Raw genomic sequence first — 24,054 nt, forward strand, 5'->3', positions numbered from 1 at the left:
ACAGTTGGAAAACGGCAAAAATAGTACCAATAGCGAAACCAGGCAAAAACCCAGCTGAACCAACAAACCACCGACCAATAAGCCTACTTCCTACACTTGCCAAAATACTTGAAAGAATCATTCTAAAACGCCTACAAATTTGCCTCACCGAACATAATATAATGCGCCCAGAACAATTTGGCTTTACATCAAAATTATCAGCAGAACTACAGTTAATAAGAATTACTGAACACATTCAAAATAATTTCAACCTTAGTAAATCAACAGTAGCAGTCTTCTTTGACATCTCAAAAGCATACGATAAGGTGTGGAAGGAAAACCTAATTTTAAAAATCCACCAAACAACACCTATCCCTGACTGTTACATCAAGATCATAGACAGTTTCCTGCAAAACAGACAATTTTTCGTTACAATTCAAGGAAAAAGATCAAACATCAAACGACCGGAAGCAGGAATCCCACAAGGTTCAGTCATTTCACCGATACTCTTTAACCTATATATCAATGATTTACCTACATTGCCACATATCACCTTAAGTTTATACGCGGACGACACAGCCTTTCTCACATCTGGACGAAATATAGAAATTTTGACAACAAGAGCACAACGACAAATAGACATCATGGAAGCATGGGCACAACAAAACAAGATAACCTTCAATCCAACCAAGACAGCCGCAGTATTTTTTACGAAGAAAAGACAACCTCAACTAAGGACACAACTAACAGTAGCAGAACAAAGAATACCATGGAGTACCAAAACTAAATATTTGGGAATTCATCTGGACAAGGCACTCACCTTTACAGAGAACACCCCACAACGGAAAAGAACTACTCAAAAAATGATGAATATGCTCATTCCATTCTTCACAAGTAAAGAACTAAATACAAAAACAAAACTCCAACTCTATAAAGCGACTATTCAACCAGCCATATTATATGGAGCCGCAGCATGGGGCACTACATATCAATCAAATATCAAGCAACTACAAATACTTCAAAATACATGCCTGAGATGGTCCCTAGGTGTCCCTCGTTGGACAAGGGTGACAGAGATGCACGAACAACTGCAAGAAAAAACAATTATGCAAAAAATTCAAGATCATGCTGCCAAAACCTTCCAAAAAATAGATGACTGCAGACAACATACGCCTCAACTAACAACTGTCGCAACAATAGAACCTCAAGATTGGCACAAATACAAAGTGCCAAAGGCAATAGTCCCCAGATAACTCGGAAAACCACACAAAAGAAGGCAAACTCCAAAACAAAAACTACCAACCTCGACGAGAACCAGCAAAAAACAACGTGAAGAAATCGGTAAAATCAAAACTTCCATCAAAAGGACACCATCCCAGAAGAACTAAGGACCCAAAATCGAGTGCCCAGTTACTTCTGAATGTTTTTAAAATAAAGTTGTGAAAAACTTAACCTCTCCTTACTACACACAAACAAGTAAAAACCGCCAAATGCGGGTACACTTGGGACAACACAATACAGTAAAAAAAAAAAAAAAAAATGGAGGTTCCCTATTCCGTCCGCACCCACCCCGGCCGCCTCCAACTGCGGTCGTGGCCTTCTGGTGCTGCCTTCTCGGTCCCCGCCCGTGAGTGGCGCTCCCCTGCCACTCTAGAGGTTCCCTATTCCGTTCGCGCCCGCTCTGGCCGCCTCCAACTGTGGTCGTCTCAGGGAACAGCCAGGCCAGCCATTCTGAGTCGTGCGCGCGGAGAGAGCGGACGTTGTTATCACAGCGCTCGCGTGTCTTTGTGTTATTACGGCTGGGAATACTCAGACGGCTGTTCGCGTCTCTTCTCGACCGAGCCGCCTTCGAAGGTTGGAGATTGTGTACTTGGTTACCGCCGTGTCGCGATTATGCCTCCGGGCTAGCCGGACGCTAGGAAGATAGTCAGGGAATATAGAGTACCAGGGCCCCATTCACGTTGGGTAAACCCGCGCACTCTGAGGCAAAGGCAGATTGTTCTCTCTCAACAGCCACCCCATTCTCACCTTGCCAAGGTAACACCACAAATTCCGCCATGGAGTCCCACGGGACTTCCATGACAGATGGGGAACCACCGCCCCAACTATCCACATCATCATTCACATCACCACCTCACCCACAACACAGGTAGAGACACCACCAGCAAATGATAGCCACAACACAAACATTGTACCGGCTACCAAACAAACAGCAGGGAAACGCAAAGCAACCATTGACAGGCAGACGAAATTGCAGAACAACAGCAACAAAAAGAAAACCCAGGACTCAACAGATGATCCCACCCCCAACTCAGGAGACGAAAACAACGAACAAATGGAGTACGAGATCCCCGTCTCTAACAAGTTCGAACTACTGCCCGATAACGATGCGGGAAATTCCAGAACAGGGGAAAAACAACAAGCAACCCAGACAAAGAGACTGCGTATTCCGCCGATCGTTGTCAAGGAAACATCCCAATACCTGGAAATAGTCAAAGCACTCCGCAACAAACTCAAAGGGGACCTCAAAACTAGAAGTCACAGTGACTAAATCACATATCAATTCTCACACCCAGACGATTTCCTAGCATTCAAGGGATATCTGACCGAAAACAACATACAATACTACACACACGATATGCACGCCTTTAAGCCATTGAAAGTAGTTATCAAAAAGCTACTACCAACCATAGACCCCAAGATCATTCATGAGGTCCTCTTAGATCACAACTTACCTGTCATCAAAGTAGCGCACGTGACATCATTCGATGAGAACACTCAGAAAAAAGTGACTTTACGTCACTTTCAAGTTACACTTGAAAATACCGAAGAGGCGAAAAGAATATACGACCTCAAAGCAATGTTTCACATGCAGGTGACAGTTGAAACATATCGAAGTCCACAGGGATTGACCCAATGCCACAATTGCCAGGGGTATGGACATGGGTCGCGTAATTGCACCCTTCGTCCAAATTGTGTCAAATGTGGGCAACAACACAAAACAGCAGACTGCCTAAAGAAACCAGAAGCAAAACCAACTTGCTACCACTGCAAAGGAGAACACACGAGTAGCTTCAAAAAATGCCCAGTATATTTAAAACTCTTGCAGACTCAGCAAGAGAGAAAGAAAGCGAAAACCCCTGCACAAAACAGGCTGGAGGAGGAAAGAGCCAAACAGACAGTACAACTCAATCCCACAAACTTTCCAGCACTGCGGAAAACAAGAGGATGGGCACAACCAAACGCTACCCTCACAACAGAAGAAAACAGCAACACCTCCGAACCCACATCACAACCAGCATCAGGAATTGGTTCAGACATCAAAGAACTTCTAGGATTCATCACGCAATTTGACATTCCAAACATATTAAGCACAATCAAGACAGCAGCAGAGCAGCTAAGACAAGCACAGGACAATTTCACCAAAATCACAATTTTATTTCAAGCCGCTGTTAGCATTCTTGGCGGCAAATAGAGCAGTAAAAATCATGAATTGGAATGCCAATGGCATTATAACTCAAAAACATACTCTAGCGGAATTCCTAGATGAGCAAAAGATCGACATTGCGCTCATCACAGAGACTCACCTTCAACCAAACCAGACCTTCAAAATCAGGAATTATGTGGTCCACAGAAATGACAGACCGAACAGACCAGGTGCAGGAACAGCCATTCTGGTCAAAAACAAAATTGTACACAGACGTATCACCTCACCTCATCTCACTAGAATGGAATCAACAGCAATTGAAACAAGATTATTCAACAAAACCATTACCATAGCAGCAGCTTACAATCCACCTACAGGAAGGAGCATATGTCCGCAAGACCTTGAGAATCTTTTCCAAATGCATCAAAATGTTCTGATCGGTGGTGACCTAAATGCTAAACACAGATCCTGGAATTGTCATGCCACAAACACCAATGGCAGAACGCTCCGTAGATTTCTGGACAACAAGCCGAACATCTCCATCATAGCTTCAGACAGGCCAACACACATTCACTACGACACAAGATGCCGCCCAGACATACTGGATATTTTTCTATCAAAAAATCTGACATGGAATACGACAACCTAGGTGGTCAACGACTTAGATTCGGACCACCATCCCGTAATATTAGAAATCAATGGAAACCTGGTCAACTTTCATGACAACAGAACCATCAAGGAATCCACAACAAACTGGATAAAATACAACCAACTACTCACAGCATACACTCCAGAACTACCTCCTCTTCAGTCAAAAGCCCAAATCAACAGAGCCATAGAAGAAATCACCACAATCATAAAGGATTGCAGCAAAAGATCTACAACAACAATAACCCACACCACAGGAAGAGACACACTACCCCCACACATCCGGAACCTAATAGAGGAAAAAAGAAACACCAGAAAGAGATGGCAAAACTACAGGGACCCAGCCGACCGACGAAAATCAGAACAATTGGTCAGGAGGATCAAAAGAGAGCTCCAAAACCACCGTAGCGAGGCATGGGAGGAAACGTTACGAGAAGCAGAAAGGAACCAGGAAAAATTCTGGAAAATTCTTAAAACTCGTAAACTAAACGAAACATCTATACAGCCGCTCCATGGGGAACGTGGAATAGTCTACGACCCCACAGACCGAGCTGAAGCACTGGCGGATTCACTAGAAAGGCAATTCCAAGCACCAGAAGCGGTAGATGACGAAAGTGATGACCACCAGGAAATGGTACTCAGAAGGGTAAACCGCATCCTAAGTGCCCCGATCAGAACATCTTTCAATCCAATAAACGCAGAAACCATATCATATCACATCAGAAACATACATCCTAAGAAGGCATCAGGCCCAGATTCCATCAAACCGCAACTACTACATCATCTGCCTCCAACAACTATCAATTATCTAACATCAATATATAATGCTTGCTTAAGACTAAACTACTTTCCCAAAACTTGGAAACAGGCCCGAATCATCACATTACCAAAGCCAAATAAGGACTTATTATTTCCGCAAAACTATAGGCCAATTTCCTTGTTAGACTTCCTAGGAAAGGTCCTCGAATAGCTCATTCAAACGGAACAGAAGAAATTCCTAAAGGATAACAACATAATCATCCCAGAACAATTCGGATTCCGCGAAGAACACAGCACCATCCACCAGGTGACCAGACTCGTCGAGCACATATGTCAGGCCAGAAACATTAGACACAGTACTGGAGCAGTCCTGCTTGACATTGAAAAAGCATTCGATAAGGTATGGCATCAAGGCCTTATCTACAAGCTCCACCAGTACAACTGCCCCAACCACATCATCCACATTATTGCTTCTTTTCTTCGCAACAGAGCATTCTATGTCCATGTACCAGGAGCGGCAAGTAACACTAGATCCATAGAGGCTGGAGTCCCGCAAGGCTCAGTGCTGGGGCCCATCCTCTACTCAATATACACAAATGATATCCCCAAACAGCTGGGAGGACACTTGTCACTATTTGCAGACGACACTGCAGTCTACTACAGCAGTTCAAACCTGCAATATATAGTCACAAAAATAGAGCAACACCTACAATCCATCTAGAAATGGGCTAACCAATGGAAAATAACAATAAACGCGGAGAAAACCCAAGCAATACTATTCACATTCAAAAGAATACCTCCTAACCTACATATACGCTTCAGAAATAACAATCTTCCATGGTCAGACACAATAAAGTATCTAGGCATCAAACTAGACAAGAGGTTGACGTTTAGAGACCATGTTACACACATTTGTAACAAGGCTGCAGGAGCAATATTCAGACTGTACCCCATCATCAAAGGAAACAGAATAAATATGCGCGCCAAAAAGAAAATCTTCAAAACCATCATAGAACCAGCCATCACTTACGGCTCTGAAATCTGGTCAATGGCCGCAGACACCAACATAACAAAAGTACAAAGGGTGCAGAACAAATACTTCAGAATTGCTGCTGATGCTAGCCGGTACCAGACAAACCGAGACATATACACAAATCATAACATACTCAAAATCCCGGAAATCATCCAACGAAAATCCATAAAGTTTTTCCACCAAACCACGGATTCGAACCACCCACTCATCAGGAATCTGGGACAAAATCCACCCGACCCAAGAACGAGATTTCCCATCACGACAAACACCAGAAATTACAACATACCATGATAAACAGTATACAAAACAAAAATAAACTAAAATAAAAACATCATAACACTCACTTAAACAACAAACATCTTCACACACTCAAGACCCTATCATCCCATCATTTTGTTACCCAACATAATCAGACAGAAGGCAGGGATCAAGACAGATCCGGTCCTTCGAGCACAGGGGTTAAATACCCATCAGACCAGCTCTCTCTCTCTCAGGGAACACCTGATGAAGACGTCAAGTAATGACGTCGGAATATCGTGTTTGGAAAACGCTGATATCCAGCAGACAACCCGATTTCCACGAGATGTCATTTTTTGATTGTTCAAAGGACTGAATCAGTATCCAGGAAAGTCAAAACAATCTTCAGTGACATTAAAAACAAGGGCGGTAATATTAAGAGTGCAATGGAATTCCACTATTAAATGCAGAGGAGAGAGGTGGAAAGAGGACATTAGAGGCCTCTATGATGGAGAAAGCTTTTCTGGTGACGTGATAGAAGAAGAAACAGGAGTCGATTGAGGGTCTAGTATTAGAATCAGAATTTAGAAGAGCTCTGGAAGAACTAAAATCAAATAACGAAGAAGGGATAGATAAAATTCCATCAAAATTTCTAAAATCATTGGGGGCCGTGGCAATAAAACGGCTATTAACGATGGTGTGTAGAATGTATGAAACTGGGTATGTACCATCAGATTTTCGGAAAAACGTCATCCACACAAAATCGAAGATTGCAACAGCTGACAAGTGGGAGAATTGTCGCACAATCAGTTTAACAGTTCATGCGAGCAAGTTGCTGGCAAGAATAATATACAGAAGAATGGAAAAGAAACTTGAGGATCTATTAGATGACGTTCAGTTTGGCTTTGGGAAAGATAGAGGCATCAAACAGGCAGTTCTGAAATCGGGGACGATAACGAAAGCAAGACTAAGGAAAAGCCAGGACACACCCACAGTATTTGTCGACCTGGAAAACGCGTTCGACGGTGTAAAATGGTTCAAGATGTTTGAAATTCTGGCAAGAGTAGTAAAAAGCTGTGGGATAAGGCGGCTAATATAAAATATGTACAAGAATCAAGAGGGAACAATAAGATTGGGTGACCAAGAACGAACTGCTCGGATTAAAAAGGGTGTAGACAGGGATGTAGTCTTTCATCCCTATTGTTCAGTCTGTACAGGGTGTATCATAATTAATGGAGTAAACGCATACAGTTGAAAGTACACGATACTAGAAGCAAAAAAGTCCCAGTAAGAATAGGGTCTAAAATGCAAATCTGAAGAGCTACGAACAATTTTACATCTTCGGTACTGTGAAGCAAATCTCTTCTACTGCAAGCTCTTTGCTTTCCATATTTTGGAAAGCGATAATATGGATCAAAATAAGAAAAGAAATGTTCAGTAAACACGTGCTTTAAAATGCATACCCTAAGAGCTATGAGCACTTGTTGATCTCCGGTATTTTGGAACACAACTCTTAATGAACAAGTGCTCATAACTTTTAAGATATGCATTTTAGAGCACATGTTTACCGGACATTTTTTCTTGGTTTGGTCCATACTACCTCTTCCCAAAATGTGGAAAGCAAAGAGCTTACAGTAGAAGAGATTTGCTTCACAGTGTCGAATATGAAAAATTGCTCGTAGCTCTTAAGGTCTGCATTTTCGACCCTATGTTTACTGAGACTGTTTTGCTTCTAGCATCGTGTACTTTCAGCTATATGCGCTTACACCATTAATTATGATGCACCGTGTATATCGAAGATGAAATTATGGAGATAAAAGAAAGGTTCAAGAGTGGTATTAAAATTCGAGGTCAAAGGATATCTATGATTCGCTGATGACATTGCTATCCTCAGTGAAAGTGATGAAGAATTACAGAATCTGTTGAATGCAATGAACAGTCTGATGAGTAAAAAATATAGATTGAGGGTAAATAGAAGAAAGATGGAAGTAATTACAAGTAGCATAAATGAGAACAGCGAGAAGCTTAACATCAGAACTGGGGACCACGAAGCAGAAGAAGTCAAGGAATTCTGCTATCTGGGCGGCAAAATAACTCATGACGTATCAGGGAGAACATAAAATCAGCCTAGAACTGGCGAACAGGAGCACAGTATTGTATGGAAGTGGAATATGGACTGTGAGAAAACTTGAACAGAAGCAGAATGGAAGCATTAGAGATGTGGTTGCTACAGAAAAATGTAAAATTAGTTGGAGTGATAAGGTAAGGAATGAGAGGTTCTCCTCAGAATTGGCAAGAAAATAAATATGCAAAACATCGGAAAGTAGGAGGTACATGATCATAGGACACCTGTTAAGACATCAGGGAATAGCTTCTGTGGTACTAAAGGGAGCTGTAGATGGTAAAAACTGCAAGGGAAGACAGAAAAAATACTGCAAGTGACCGCTTAAAATACTCTTCATAAATTTGGACTGATATGGATATTGCGGTTCGGAGAACCCCAAACTCTTCATTCAGCTGTTGAACGGGTAGAACAAGGAAGAGGTGAACTTTCTTCGAGTCAGTTGTTGCGGGTGTAAGGTTTGAGATAAAAACACGGGTTGGTGGCGGGGGTTTGTATTTCGAATATCAGTAAGGAGTTTCGCCTGTGGTAGACATCTTAAGATTATGGAAACTGGTACGGCAGACGCCGTCTATAAAAATTACTACACGATGCGAATACATCGGCAAAATCCCTTTTTATATCCTAATCGCATTTACCCTTTGTATTCGCACCGTGTAATCATTTTTATGGACGGCATGCACCGTAGCCAGTTTCTATAATCTCAAGATTATTATTTGAAGAGGACTGTGCTTTTGATAGTCTCAGTAATAATTTTAAATTAAGCTATTCCTTTCTCATTTTTCCTATTGAAAGTCACAAACTGAGAAACTTTTCGGCTATTGGATGGCTTCATTGCCATCCCGTTAGGAAGGACAAAAAACGTTCTTGATATGGATATAATGTTAGCACGCTGTGATGGTCCGGCGCCGTTGAATACAACTTGGCTTCCCCTGCGGCCACTGGGCGATACAGAAGGCGCTGTTGTCATCGCCTTGGTCGAACTGGACTGACAGGCGTCACCTGCGGCCACCCATCGCTGGGAATTCGACTAGACAGCAACCAGCAGGCCAGCATGTCCACGCAGGGTGCGACGAGCACTGACCGAGTTGGAGCTGTGGACTTTGATGTGTTGACGATGGTATCCTCCTGTGACAGTTTCATGCATTTTAATTTGGTTGTTGTTAGAAACCATTTGATTGACTGAGTCACTTCCGTTGCGTCAACACAATTCTACATCTATATCTACTGAAAGTGTCATTGATAAAATTGTCTTTAGAAGTGATAGTATCTAACCCAAAACTGTTTCCTTTTAAATTAGTGAAAGTATCAAATATAAAATTGTTCCAAATTAATTACTGAACAAACCTGCATCTGACTGCGTCTGTGAACTTGTTTCATGCACTCCTCCATTTTGCCAGTAATGAAAAATGTATTTGACTCTGCAATCACGTTCAAGAGAATAATGTCGTTTGTACAACGGCATTAAGATGGTACTGAAAAATTTGCTTTTGGCCCTGATGTTTACTTAATGAAATTATATCTTGACTTGAGTAATGCCAGTTGTGCAATGGCATAAAATTAGTTATTTGAAATAACTTTGCTCTGATAACTTTAGTTATACCAAACTCGATTTCAAACCATGAACTGCACATATATATTGCATAGAGGCCTAATTTTCTTTACGTTCTTTCATTTTTGGGTAACTTTACTTTACTACTCACTGTCATATTCAATACAAGCAAAGGATGTGAATTATGATTCAGGGGGTTAGATTCAAACACAATATATAGTTAAAATTTTATGTCATACACAAAAACTACCTTTTCCAACATTTTTGTAATACGAGTCATTCTTACAAAAAATTTTACAAAACGCTTAGACTTACCAATCATTATATTGCTTCTCCCATTAACATGCTTAAGTTTACTGAGTGCATATAAACTGCGTAGCGCGAATCCTACCTTAAAGCTGTCACTACACGTCTGCGGACACCTAGCTGCGACTACTCTGTTTTTTACTGTGCGCGCCCGGCTCTCTTAACCATCAAAGATACTCCTAATCAAAGATATTATACTCATTCCACCTTGCGGTTGGCAACTATCGACTTTATTTTCTGGATCTACCCTGATCAGACCTTAGCACATAACTTTCACTACATCTACATACATACACCGCAAGCACCGTACGGTGCGTGGCAGAGGGTACTGTGTACCACTACTACTCATTCCTGTTCCATTCGCAGACACAACGAGGAAAAAAAAACGAAGATCTGTATGCCTCCGTATGAGCCCTAAATTCTCATAATTTATTTTCGTGGCCCTTACGCGAAATGTATGTTGGCGGCAGTGGGATCGCTGTGCAGTCAGCTTCAAACGCCGGATCTCTAAATTTTCGCAATAGTGTTCTGCGAAAAGAACGTCACCTTCACCCCAGGAATTCCCATTTAATTTCCCGATTCATCTCCATAACAATTGCGTGTTACTCGAATCGACTGGTAATAAACCTAGCAGCTTGCCTCTGAATTTCTTCGACATCTTCCTTTGATCCGACCTGACGCGGATCCCAAACACTCGAGCAGCACTCTAGAACAGGTCGCAGTGGCTTCCTATATGCGGTCTCCTTTACTTTCCTCAAAATCTACCAGTAAAACGAAATCGACCATTCGGCTTCCGTGTTACAATCCTCAAAAGCTCGTTTCATTTTATATCGTATCAGTGATGACGACAACTTGGAATCGGAGTTGAATTTTTTACAGAGGACGTTAAAGGCAAATGGGTATGATGGTTACTCAATCGACACGGCTTTTAGGCGGAATATTTATAACGCTAATAAGAATGACGAGGAACTGCCTTCTCACTCCGTCAGGTTACCGTTCGTTTATGGGGTCACTGACCGCATAAGCAGAATTTTAAGAAAAATGGTATTCAGACATCTTGTTTATTCAAAACTAAATAAAAGACTTTTTCCGACGGGAAAGGGATGCACCTGATTTCCTCCACAATGCAGGCGTCTATCAAGTGTCATGTGACTCCGGCAAAGTGTATATAGGCGAAACGGGAAGTGATGTTAAGGAGCGCATTAAGGAACACGAACGGCACCTGCGGCTAAAAGAAACTGAAAAATCGGCAGTAGCGGAACATTACGAGAACTGTGGCTCTGATATTGACTTTAATAACGTACGTGTACTGGCTAAAGAAACAAAGATTTATAGAAGAAAGGTCCGAGAAGCGGTTGAAATTTCTAAGAAAGCATCTGATTTCAATAGGCTTCCGGCATCGTGGCTCCCCGCCATCAAGGAAGCAAACACGCAACCGCGGTGTGTGAGCGGCATAAAAATCACGCTGCAAGTCACCTCGGCGGACAAAAATATTTTGGGTTAACATTCCCCCTCTCCTGCTCTGTCCGTTTCGAATCTAGCCACTGATGACGACAAACCAATATCGGTAGCAGGCATTACAACCAATAACCCTTCTCCAGCATACGTGTGAAATAGTGCCTTTCTATCCAATGACGATGGCCCGCCAATGGTATCCACAGGAGATGAGCTACCAACGCCCCTTCTTCTGCATCAGAGCGGGAATATTAGCCTACGACTATGGCCCACCAATAGTAGCCATATGAACTTTAACCAATACATCACTTCTCCAGCACGAACGACAGAAAACTCCCCCTCTATAAGTGGACGCGACACTCGTCTCTGACAATGTTCTAGCAGTAGTGGACACCAAAAGATCCCAGAAGAGGGATCGAAACATCAAACATTTTAGAAGAAAGATGACACGGCCTAATAACCCAGAAGATTTTAACTTCATTTTATATCGCTCTGCAATGTTAGGACCAGATATTTAAACGCCGTGACTGTGTCACTCAGGACAGTACTAATGCTGTATCCGAACATTACATGTTCGTTTTTCTTACTCTCCGCTTTAACTTACATTTCTCTGCATTTGGAACTAGCTGTCATTCAACAAACCAACTAAAATTTTATCTAAGTCATCATGTATCATCCTACATTCACTTATCTGCGATGCCTACCCTGTACCACAAAATCACCAGCAAACAACTGAAGGTTGTTCCTCACGCTGTCCACCAAGTGCATTATCTGTATTGTAAAATAGTGGTCCCATCACATTTTCTTGGTGCGCTCTTGACGTTACCAATGTCTCTTATGAACACACACCATCGAGGACAACATACTCGGCTGTACAACTTAAGAAGCTTTCGAGCCACTCACATATCTGGGAACCTATGCCGTATATGCTTGTAACTTCCTTAGAAGCCAGAAAAGGAGTATCGAGTCAAATGCTTTACGGAAATAGAGGAGTATGGAAGCTGCCCGTTGCCCTTCATCCATAATTCGCGTTATATCATGTGGGAAAAGAGCGAGATGAGTTTCACAATAGCGATGCTTTCTAACACCCTGCTGATTCGTGAATGTAAGCTTTTCGGTCTCTCGGGAATTTATTATATTCTAATTGAGTATATGTTCAAGGATTCTGCAGCAAACCGCTGTTAGAGATACTGGTCTATAATTTTGCGAAGCCGTTTTTTTACCCATATTATATACTGGAGTCACCTGCATTTTTTTCGTCATTTGGAACATGGGATGGGCGAGAGATTTGCGTTAAATCAGTGCCGTAGAATACTCCTTGTAAAACCGAATTGGGATTCTGTCTGGACCTGACGACTTATTTGTTTTCAACTCTATCAGTTTCTACGTCCTCCATACGAGACCCTTTGCGATGGTCAAACGACGGTAAATTTGTTCGATTCTCCTGCGTGAACGATTTCTTAAATTCGGAATTTAAAACATCGCCTTTTGTTTTGCTATTTTGAATTGGGACCCGAGACTGGTCAAATGAGTGGCTGGATGGAAGCCTTAGATCCGCTTAGCGGTTTTAGATAGCACCAGCATTCTCTCGGGTTTTCAGCCACCTTTTTGCTAAGGTATGATGGTGACAGTTGTTGGAAGCTCCGCGCATAGATCTTTTCACAGACACATGTATCTCTACTAATTTTTGCCTTTTGTCATTCGCGCGATCTCTTTTGAACAGAGACCGCAACAGCTTTTGCTTCCTCAACATTTTCCGAAATACGTTGTTAAACCACGGTGAGCCTATTCCGTCAATTACAGTGCAGCCATAAGTAGTTGCTCCTTGCTATAAGCCCGCATCTCGTGGTCGTGCGGTAGCGTTCTCGCTTCCCACGCCCGGGTTCCCGGGTTCGATTCCCGGCGGGGGTCAAGGATTTTCTCTGCCACGTGATGGCTGGGTGTTGTGTGATGTCCTTAGGTTAGTTAGGTTTAAGTAGTTCTAAGTTCTAGGGAACTGATGACCTAAGATGTTAAGTCCAATAGTGCTCAGAACCATTTTGAACCTTGCTATAATACTCTGTTGGTGGAGTCTTTTTCATATTCTTGCCGATATTTTTTTATAACATCTGTAATTAAGCTGTTGTCCTACACTGAAGCACCAAAGAAACTGGTAAGGGCATGCGTATTCGTATTCAGAGACAAGTAAACAGGCAGAATAAGGCGCTGCGGTCAGCAGCACCTATATAAAACAACAAGAATCTGGCGTAGTTGTTAGATAGGTTACTGGTGCTACAAAGACACGTTATCAAGATTTAAGTGAGTTTGAACGTAGCGTTATAGTCGGCGCACGAGCGATGGGACACAGCATCTCCGAGGTAGCGGGGATTTTCCAGTACTGCCATTTCACGTGTGTACCGTGAATGTCAGGAATCTTCTACATCGATGTTGCTGGAAAAAGATCCTGCAAGAACGAGACCAGCGCCGATTAAAGAGAATGTTTCAACGTGACAGAAGTGCAACCCTTCCGCAATTTGCTTCAGATTTAAATGCTGGGCCGTCAACAAGTGTCAGCTTGCCAATTATTCAACGAAACATCATCGATATGGGCTTTCGGAGCCGAAGGCCGATTCGTGTACCCTTGACGACTGCACAACACAAAGCCTTACTCCCCACCTGGGCCCGTCAACGCCTATGTTGGACTGTTGATGACAGGAAACATGTTTCCTGGTCGGACGAGCGTCATTTCAAATTGTATCGAGTGGATGGACGTGTACGGGCATGGAATCAATTTCATGAATCCATTGACCTGTAATGGCGTGGAGCGTGTGCAGTTGGAGTGATATGGGACCCCTGATACATCTAGATACGACAAATGGTTCAAATGGCTCTGAGCACGATGCGACTTAACTGCTGAGATCATCAGTCGCCTAGAAATTAGAACTAATTAAACCTAACTAACCTATGGACATCATACACATCCATGCCCGAGGCAGGATTCGAACCTGCGACAGTAGCGGTCGCTTGGCTCCAGAGTGCAGCGCCTAGAACCGCACAGCCACTCCGGCCGGCCTACATACGACACTAACAGGTGATACGAACGTAAGCATCTGTCTGATCACCTGGATCCATTCATATCCACTGTGAATTCAGACGGACTTGGGCAATTCCAGTAGGACAATGCGACATCACTCACGTCTAGAATTGCTACAGAGTGGCTCCAGGAACAGAGTTCAAACACTTCGGTTGGCCTCCAAACTCCCAAAACGTGAATTTTATTGAGTATATTTGGGATACTTTTCAGTTCAGGAGAGATCTCCACCCCCTCGTACTCTTACGGATTTATGGACAGCCCTACAGGATTGGTGATGTCAGTTCCCTCCAGACATTAGTCGAGTCCATGCCACGCCTTGTTGTGGCACTTGTGCGTGTTCGCGGGTTGGCAGGTGTACCAGTTTATTTGGCTCTTCAGTGTAGGTGACCTTGTGTTAAGGTTATTTGCTGTCACGATAGGCAAGTGGTTTTTAATAAGCCAGCGTCGTTACTTTATATTTTCTATTTTAAATCCTGCCAAGTCAGTTTTGTTTCTAAAATGTTTTTAGTGTCGTAGTTCGTTATCTTATAAGGAGTACGATGTCTTGGGTTATGTATTTTGATCTGTTTAAATGCTGTATTCCCTACTTGGATAAATAAGACAGCGTTGCATAGTTATAATATTTATCATGTATGGATTTCAATATTTAGTAAACCATTTGAAAACTATTGGAATGTATATGGCACGCATTCAGCACAGTTCTTCCACTTCGCCTTCACCCCTGCAACAATCAAACATCAAAGGAAATGTGGTGATGTGTGGGCTTGTTTCACAAGAGTTCTTGGCTAATATACTTCTTGACAGTTGGTAATCGCGGGGTGACACTTACTAAAGAATACTTTCAGTTGCTACAGAACAGCCGAAAACTGCAACGGAACAACCAGTGATAGTAAAAAGAAACGTGGGCGTGATAACTGCACCAAAATCTGTGCACGAATGCTCTGGATACATTCGACAGTTCTTGCAGTACGGTGTGTGAGGAAAGTTGTTGTGGGACCGATTAACACCACATTTTGCTGTGTCGTCCGAACAAGAGACAGCCAGGGCAAAAGCTCCACAGGCGCCAAGATGTGAGCTGGTGCCAGTGCCATGGGCACTCACCACTTGCGTGAGTTTTGCCAGCTCCACGGGCGGCGCTGAGAATGAAAATATCGACCTCGCCTCGACCAATTCCCGGATGAGTGTAGTCCGCCAATGACCGGACGCCGATGGACAGAAGCCTATTCGGAAGACAGAAGAGCAGCTCTCGCCACTTGGATACAGCTTAGACAGGGAACGTTGTCTAGTAAACAGACAGCTGTTGTAAATTGCACTTGCTATGTACTGTGAGGTTTACCTACGATTATTTGCACTTGGCCATTGAGGGCCTTTTTTGTGTTACATTACATGCACTGTTACAGACTTCATTACTCGACAAGTCACAAAGATAAGTAAACATTTAGCTCATTTCTGTGACTTCGTTACTAATTTTTTGGAATGTTGTAGAACCTTCGTTCTCTTTTCCCGTTATCTGACCCTGGGGCGTAAATGTGTTATAGTGGCGGGGAAAAATTGTCTTAGCGGTGTACTCCGCCAGAAGCCGTTTCATGAACTCACCACTTCGGCCTACCATAATGTTGTAACTGCGACTGGGACGGTCGCGGGGTAGCAATGACGGAAAGCGCGGAGGGAGCCATGGAGAGGCCTGCGGACAACAACACAACGGGAGAGGACGGACACGGCCAACGAAGGACAGAACCGATACAACAAGATCGAACAACGGAGTCACAAGGAAACCTAAGAAACACGTACACAGAACAAGGAAGTAAACTGTCTAACATGAGGCGAGGTGTCAACCGACGTACGCGTGATTAGACTGGCTGGCTGAGCTTTTTTTTGGTTTCTTTATTGATTTTCAATTCCCCCCCGAAGGGGGCGGGCTGGCAGCAGCTTAGTACGCTGCTCTACAGCCTACAGACTTTTATTTTAAAAACGGAAAAAGAAACGAATAAAAAAAAACAGGCGATAAAACGGCGACGTAAAGTGTAAAATGGCGGAAAAATGCGGAAAGTTAGAACAGAAAGCAAAAGAGGTTGGCAATTTAATAAAAGACACAGGAATCAGATAAGTAACATAGTACACATACAATTTAAAAACACGGCAGCAGTCTGGTTTCTGTTCGCAAGAGATAAAAAGCACACCCGGTGACAGTATGATAGCCATTCGCAACACTTCCTAAAAAACACAACACAAAACACTCACTGTAAAACACTGCACGAAAAGGGTGGCACAAAGATGACACTCCCGAGCCAAAGGCAGATGGGGGAGGGGGACCTGGAGGAGGGGGAAGAACAAGGAGGGAGGAGAGGAAAAAAACGAAAAGGGGGGAAACAAGGAGGGAGAGGACTAATAATGGGGGGGGGGGAGGGAGAGGCAGGCAGACACGAGAGGGAATGAGAGGAGGCAGAGGAGGGAAATGCAAAAGGACTCGGGGGAGAGAAGGGGGCATGGAGAGGGGAGGTGGGGCAAAAAGAGGATGGAAGGGGGGAGAGGGAGCCCGGTAAAAGGTCAGAGGAAAGGAGGGGGAGTGAGGATCAGAGTTGATAGGAGGGATAAATGGAGGGAGAGGGGGCATCATCCGGGAGGGGGAGTTGATGAAAGCCACCTTGGGAAAGGAGATGAAGGGTGTAGAGATGGAGGGTGGGGGGGACACAACAGTGAAGACGTGGCTGGGGACCGAGCGAGGTGGCGCAGTGGTTAGCACACTGGACTCGCATTCGGGAGGACGACGGTTCAATCCCGTCTCCGGCCATCCTGATTTAGGTTTTCCGTGATTTCCCTAAATCGTTTCAGGCAAATGCCGGGATGGTTCCTTTGAAAGGGCACGGCCGACTTCCTTCCCAATCCTTCCCAACCCCGAGCTTGCGCTCCGTCTGTAATGACCTCGTTGTCGACGGGACGTTAAACACTAACCACCACCACGTGGCTGGGGGCGGGCTGGCTGAGCGAGAGGCCGACGCTTAAGTACGCTATCGGGGGCGCCGCTATTGGCCGCTGGGACCACGTGTTCCTCTGTGGCGCCCCCACACTACATGCGGCCAGGAGGCGCGCGCCGCCACAGCTTACGGCGCGATGGTGCAGAAACCTCTAGGGGTCTTCGACGTCCATGACGGATTCAAATTCCGCGGCGCGCGGTGCCAGACATAACAACAGTGGGAACTCGGTCTCCACAGCAGTGGCGACGGTACATTTACCAAACTGGCGACGAGGGTTTACAAAACAGGCGACAAGGGTTTACAAAACATTCCGTATGGCATGGCAACATATCTATAAGACATCATTTGAGTGTTTAAGTTCGTGAACGAGCAGCTGGACGCCTCGAAGCGGTCAGCATGTCACTGGTGTGACATCAGTAGTGGGTGTGTCCAAAAATGTCTCCTGGAGATTAAAAAGCGGCTGAAGGTAAAATTGCTATGCGAAAGCATGACGTGGATCTAAGGCTGACCACCATACCGCAAGAGGATCGATACGTAGCCCTAGTGGCGAAAAGGACCATATATCTCACTGCTAGGCAGATCGTTGCAGACCATGCAGGGAGAGGATACAATGGGTTTTGCAATCGCTACCGGTACATCTGTCTCTGGTTAACAATTTCGCGGTGATTAAATCAGGCTAGTTTGCATGCTCAGTAAGCTGTTAAATGCATTCCACTTCAACCACGCCATTTTCGAGGAAGAGTTCGTTGATGTAGGGAGCATGTTGATTGCAGTCAGCAACAAAGGTCCAGTCTGATCTACGGCGACGAGTCCGGCTTCATTGTGGCAAGTGATCCTGGCGACCAGTGTGTGTGGAGGACGAGAGTGAGAAACACGTTACACACCCCAGATTGTTTATGAACGTCATCGACATAGTGTGGGGAGACATTATGCACAACGGCTGAACGCAGTTAGAGCACAGTGATATTGCAGGAAGATAATTCTGGATCATGTCCTTTTCTTTTTGTAGACGAGAACGCCCGCTCACACAGGACCGCCGAGATGACGGACACTCTGAAAAGTGAAGATATTGAACGTATGTGGTGGCCTGGGTATTCACCGGACCTATACCCGACACAGTATGCCTCGGATGCTCTTTGCAGACGAGCCTCTCAACGAACAACCCTTTCCCGAACCATGCAAGAACTGCAAACCTCCTTGAGAGAGGAGTGGGACAATATCCCTAAAGGCCTGCTCTACAGTGTGGTAGCCAGCATGTATAACAGGTGCAAAACGTGCGGTAGTGCCAGAGAACGACATATTCCTTTCTGAAAGTCCCTATATCGTCCTTTATGATAGCGGTCTGGCCTATGTCAAACATGAACATCATTTCTGTCTGTTACCCTGCCATCCCGTGTGATGAAATTTGCACAACGTTTCGTTATTAATGTACCACCCAACCTATGTATCATATGTGATGTGTGTATCATGTCATCCATCTTCGCCTCTCCAACAATGCCTTTGTTCCTAAGCAACAGTCAGTGTATAATTACTTTCTTGCCTGGCTATACGTAGTTGCGACGGCCTAAGCTGATCCCCGCCAGCTACAGTGGGTTAGGCGCGACAGCTTCGCGGGCCTAAGTAACCAACAGCTGTTTTGTAAACGTTTCTATGGCAAGGCCTCAGCGTTGACACTGCTCTGTATACAGCTACTTTTTACCCCTGCAGCTGTCATAATGGCATACTTTGAGGAAATAGGGGGAGGAAGGGAGGAAGAGGTGTTTAACGTCCTGTCGAAAACGAATTCAGCCGGTGGGTGTGGCCGAGCGGTTCTAGGCGCTTCAGTCTGGAACCGGCCGCCCGCTACGGTCGCAGGTTCGAATCGTGCCTCGGGCATGGATGTGTGTGCTGTCTTTAGGTTAGTTAGGTTTAAGTAGTTCTAAGTTCTAGGGGACTGATGACCTCAGATGTTAAGTCCCATAGTGCCCACAGCCATTTTTTGACTACGAAATCATTACAGACGGAGCACAAACTCGGGGATAGGGAAGGATGGAGAATGACGGCAGTCTAGCCCCTTCGGAGGAACCATCGCGGCATTTGCCTTAAGCGATTTAGGGAAATCACGGAGAACCTGATCAGTATGGCCGGACGCGGGTCTGAACCCTCATCCCCCCGAATGAGAATCCGGTCTGATAATCACTGCGCTTACCCACTCGGTCGCCCTGTAGCTGTTAGCACTTCACAGCTGAAAGCTGGCAATAGTTCTGCGAGCTGTCAGGGTGCTTCTTACGTCGCATTGAACATACTTCCTCGGGTACCCATTAGTTCGTACCTGCAGAAACTACAAGCGTGCTTACACACTCTCAGACCGTTACTAGGTACTCAAAACTTGGAGCTCCCTGATGCAGTGCGACACAGGTCGTGTCCTCTGTAACGGACGCTGCACTTAACGGTGTGTGACACGGCGTGTCGTCTGGTTGCGAGGAGAAATTCAGGGAGAGAGGGCCAGCCTTCAGTTGTGTCGGCGCAGTCACGTAGCGGCGTTACGTTGCAGGCCAGTGCTCGTGCTGAGAGCCGGTGGCTAAAGCGCTGTGTACACGTACCACTCCGCAACACTCGCGCCGCGCACTCAACATGCACTCGCGGACACAAACAAAAACCCACCCACACACACACAATCACGGCAATGACTTTTGTACACTCTACCTCGGCTCTTCTCTCGTTAGCCACAGACAGTTCACACTCCTTAAATTGACAGCTAATAAAACATTTGTGTTCAAATGATTCAAATGGCTCTGAGCACTATGGGACTTAACATCTATGGCCATCAGTCCCCTATAACTTAGAACTACTTAAACCTAACTAACCTAAGGACATCACACAACACCCAGCCATCACGAGGCAGAGAAAATTCCTGACCCCGCCGGGAATCGAACCCGGAAACCCGGGACATTTGTGTCGAGGAGGAATTGTTTCTACATCTTTACATGTCTGTTGCGTGTAACAAAATGGTATGGCTGAACTTACACGTAGAGGAAGAAAATATGTTATATGGAATGGATCAGGAATGTTTTTTTTTTTTCATCTTAGAACCGAATTTCTACAACTCTATAAGATGTTAGTCATGAGGAGCGCTCAGAAAAAGATGGCAGCAGCACAGTACGAAACATTTCCCTAAATGAAATATTCAAAATGCTCTCCGTTAGCACCGCCCGCGGTGGCCGAGCGGTTCTAGGCACTTCTGTCCGGAACCGCGCGACTGCTGCGGTTGCAGGTTTGAATCCTTCATGTCCTTAGGTTAGTTAGGTTTAAGTAGTTCTAAGTTCTGATGACCTCAGATGTTAAGTCCCATAGTGCTCAGATCCATTTGAACCATTTCCGTTAGCAAGGAAACAGAATTCAGTTCGTCTTCACATTGATTCCCTGAAGCACAGACGTATTCCTGGAGAACTGCGTAGTTTTGTTTCACAGCTTTTCACAATATGGACACGAAGACTCTTTACATCTGCGGTTCCATGCACATAAGCTTTCACATGTTCCCATAAATAAAATTCTGGTGAGCTTAGGCCTGGATGGCACTGAGGCTAAGGAATTGTCCACCTCTAACCGTCCATCAGTCACGGAATCTGTTATTTAGAAGGCCGGACGGGGTGGCCGAGCGGTTCTAGGCGCTTCAGATAGTCTGCGTTCGGCAAGGCAGCTGTGCGCATCGCGCTCGGTCGTCCACGCCGCTGCACGCGCGGAGTGTTTTGTTTACTTCCTCGTCACAGCGCTTCTCAGTCGAACACTCTTTAATGGCCAACTGTTACAGGAAGAACAGTCTTAAGTTTACCGTCTCATATGAATACGCACGACCCAAAGCACTGGCCGTCGCTTCCTATGCGAAGACGTGAAGATCCCTCGTGACGAACTCATCGGCATAAACCCATCGATCATTAGCAGCGTCGTTTATGTTAAGGTGACTTCCGACGCTGCCTGCAACGAGAGTGACGCGACATGGACTAAAATTTCGGCACTCCGACGGAAACGTCGGGCCTGTGGATGTCGACCATGCAGGACTTGGCCTTACGACGATCCGTGTATTCGATCTGCCTTTCGAGGTAAATGAAGATGAAGTCATCGCGGCGCTAAGCCCGTTCGGAAAAGTCCAGTGCCACGTAGCCGAAAATGGTTCAAATGGCTCTGAGCACTATGGAACTTAACATCTTAGGTCATCAGTCCCCTAGAACTAATTAAACCTAACTAACCTAAGGACATCACACACATCCATGCCCGAGGCAGGATTCGAACTTGCGACCGTAGCAGTCCCGCGGTTCCGGACTGCAGCGCTAGAACCGCACGACCACCGCGGCCAGCCCACTTAGCCGAGACATGGGCACAGTTTACGACGTATCCGGTGCTTAATGGTGCGGGACAAGTCTGAATCGATCTCATGCGCCACGTTCCATCGTACATTTCTATCGGCGGCTGCCGTGTGGTGGTTATTTACGACGGACAACACCGAACATGTTCCGGTTGTGGCAAAGAAGACCACGTCCGTAATGAATGCCCGCAACGCCGCATCACACAACTAAGGCACGACGATACGAACACCGACAGAACGACGACCACCCTTCCAGTCACCTATGCGGCGACACTGCACGTCCAGCTCACACAAGACGCCGTTCATGAGCGTCTCTCTGGTCCGATACACCTGGAGGCGTCCCAGCACCTTGACACCGGCGATGCCGGACACACCGACGCTAGACGATCGCAAGGATATCAATGAGAGTGTGCTGGAGAATGACGACCGCATCATAGCACCCGCGGCTTTTTTTACCGGAACGACGTGAATCTCTTCCTTCCTCAGACACCGAAACTCATTGCCGAAAGCAGAAGTCGCCCGAACGACGAAAGAAACGCCCCAAGACATCAGAATCGACCATTGAGCCACCTCCGCAGGACGAAGAGATGGCACATCACTCTGACGGAGAACACGATAACACTTTCTCCTCTGCCACGGAGACGCGTCATCCAATAGACGGTGAACCGTCCAACAGAGAGCGTGCGCAAGCCCCGTGCCCTGAAGCCATGGAACATAGCACGCCTGTTGTCACCGACGCAACTGAGCCGACTCGGCCGGCGCTGCCACCTCTCGCCGATGTCAAACCTGTCGGACATTTTTCATGGGCGGATGACAGGGATTTTCCACCTCCATCTGATACGGAAATGAGATCTGTTCCTCCGTTAGACCAACACTAAAATGGGGGAAGTTTCTACGGCGACTCCTGCGACTTCTGAGGACTTCCAGCATCCACCACGACAACCTTCACCAGCTACGAACCTATCGGCAGCACGGATCTCCCATCAGGCGTACCGAATAGCTACTATCAATACTAATCATATCGGCTCCCACGTTAAACTTCAACTGCTCCGTGACACGCTAAGAGCGGTGGAATTTCGACATCGCCCTGATACAAGAACTGAGGACAGCAACTTGGACTGGGTGTTATGGATATGAGATGTACGCCGCCCCTGCAGCTATGGAACACACGGGCGCAGCCATCCTCCTACGAGAAGGGATTGCAGTTTCCGATGTCACATACCTCCCAACGGCGCGAGGAGTGGCCATAACAGTTGAAGGAATCAAAATCATAAATCTCTACGCCCCATCGGACACTGATAAACGGAGGGATCGCTCCCAGTTCTACGCAGAAGATATCACGCCTTTATTCCTCGGCCGATACGATCATCTCATCGTAGGTGGAGACTTCAACTGTGTTCTCGAGCGCACAGGCCAATACTCCCATTTCACCACATGTCCGGAACTTCACTTCCTCGTCCTCCGCCTTCGTCTCCTCGACACTTGGCGAGTGGTACACGGCGACCGCCCGGGGTATACACACATCACGAGCCACTCCGCCAGTCGACTTGATAGAATATACATCTCTGACGCTCGAAAATCAGTTCTCCTCGACTCGGAACGTTGGCCGTCTGCCTTTTCGGATCATGACATCTACATCTGTGCCCGCCCAGGTAGCTGCGTGGTCAGCGTGACAGACTGTCAATCCTAAGGGCCCGGGTTCGATTCCCGGCTGGGTCGGAGATTTTCTCCGCTCAGGGACTGGGTGTTATGTTGTCCTAATCATCATCATTTCATCCCCATCGACACGCAGGTCGCCGAAGTGGCGTCAACTCGAAAGATCTGCACCAGGCGAACGGTCTACCCGACGGGAGGCCTTAGCCACAGACATTTCATTTCATCTACATCTGTACCATGAACCTACGTCGACAATCTATATGGCGCAGTGCAGGACCTTGGAAAGTCAATGTCACGCTACTGCGGGACTCTGGATGTCGACAGCAGGTCACCGACACGTGGCACACCTGTGTTCAACTCATTATGCGTTACGAGACCACACTGCAGTGGTGGTTGCTGTGCGCCAAACCGGCCATCCGACGCACATTGACACACTATGGCAGAGCCAAAGCCAGGTGGAGTCATCACAACTGATTTCTACTATAGCGCT

At 45.6% G+C, this 24,054-nt stretch overlaps 1 protein-coding gene across 1 annotated transcript in view; it reads right to left on the reverse strand.

The window, feature by feature from the left end:
• LOC126267808 (uncharacterized PE-PGRS family protein PE_PGRS54-like) overlaps positions 1-22,343 on the reverse strand; it is a 45,937-nt gene extending 23,594 nt beyond the window's left edge. Inside the window, exon 1 of the mRNA XM_049973114.1 lies at positions 22,169-22,343. Within this exon, the coding sequence (XP_049829071.1) occupies positions 22,169-22,343 (175 nt within the window). The remainder of the gene's footprint in view (positions 1-22,168) is intronic.
• Between the last annotated feature and the right edge of the window lie 1,711 nt (positions 22,344-24,054).

The sequence above is a fragment of the Schistocerca gregaria genome, chromosome 4, assembly GCF_023897955.1.
Source record: "Schistocerca gregaria isolate iqSchGreg1 chromosome 4, iqSchGreg1.2, whole genome shotgun sequence".
Lineage (NCBI taxonomy): Eukaryota > Metazoa > Arthropoda > Insecta > Orthoptera > Acrididae > Schistocerca > Schistocerca gregaria.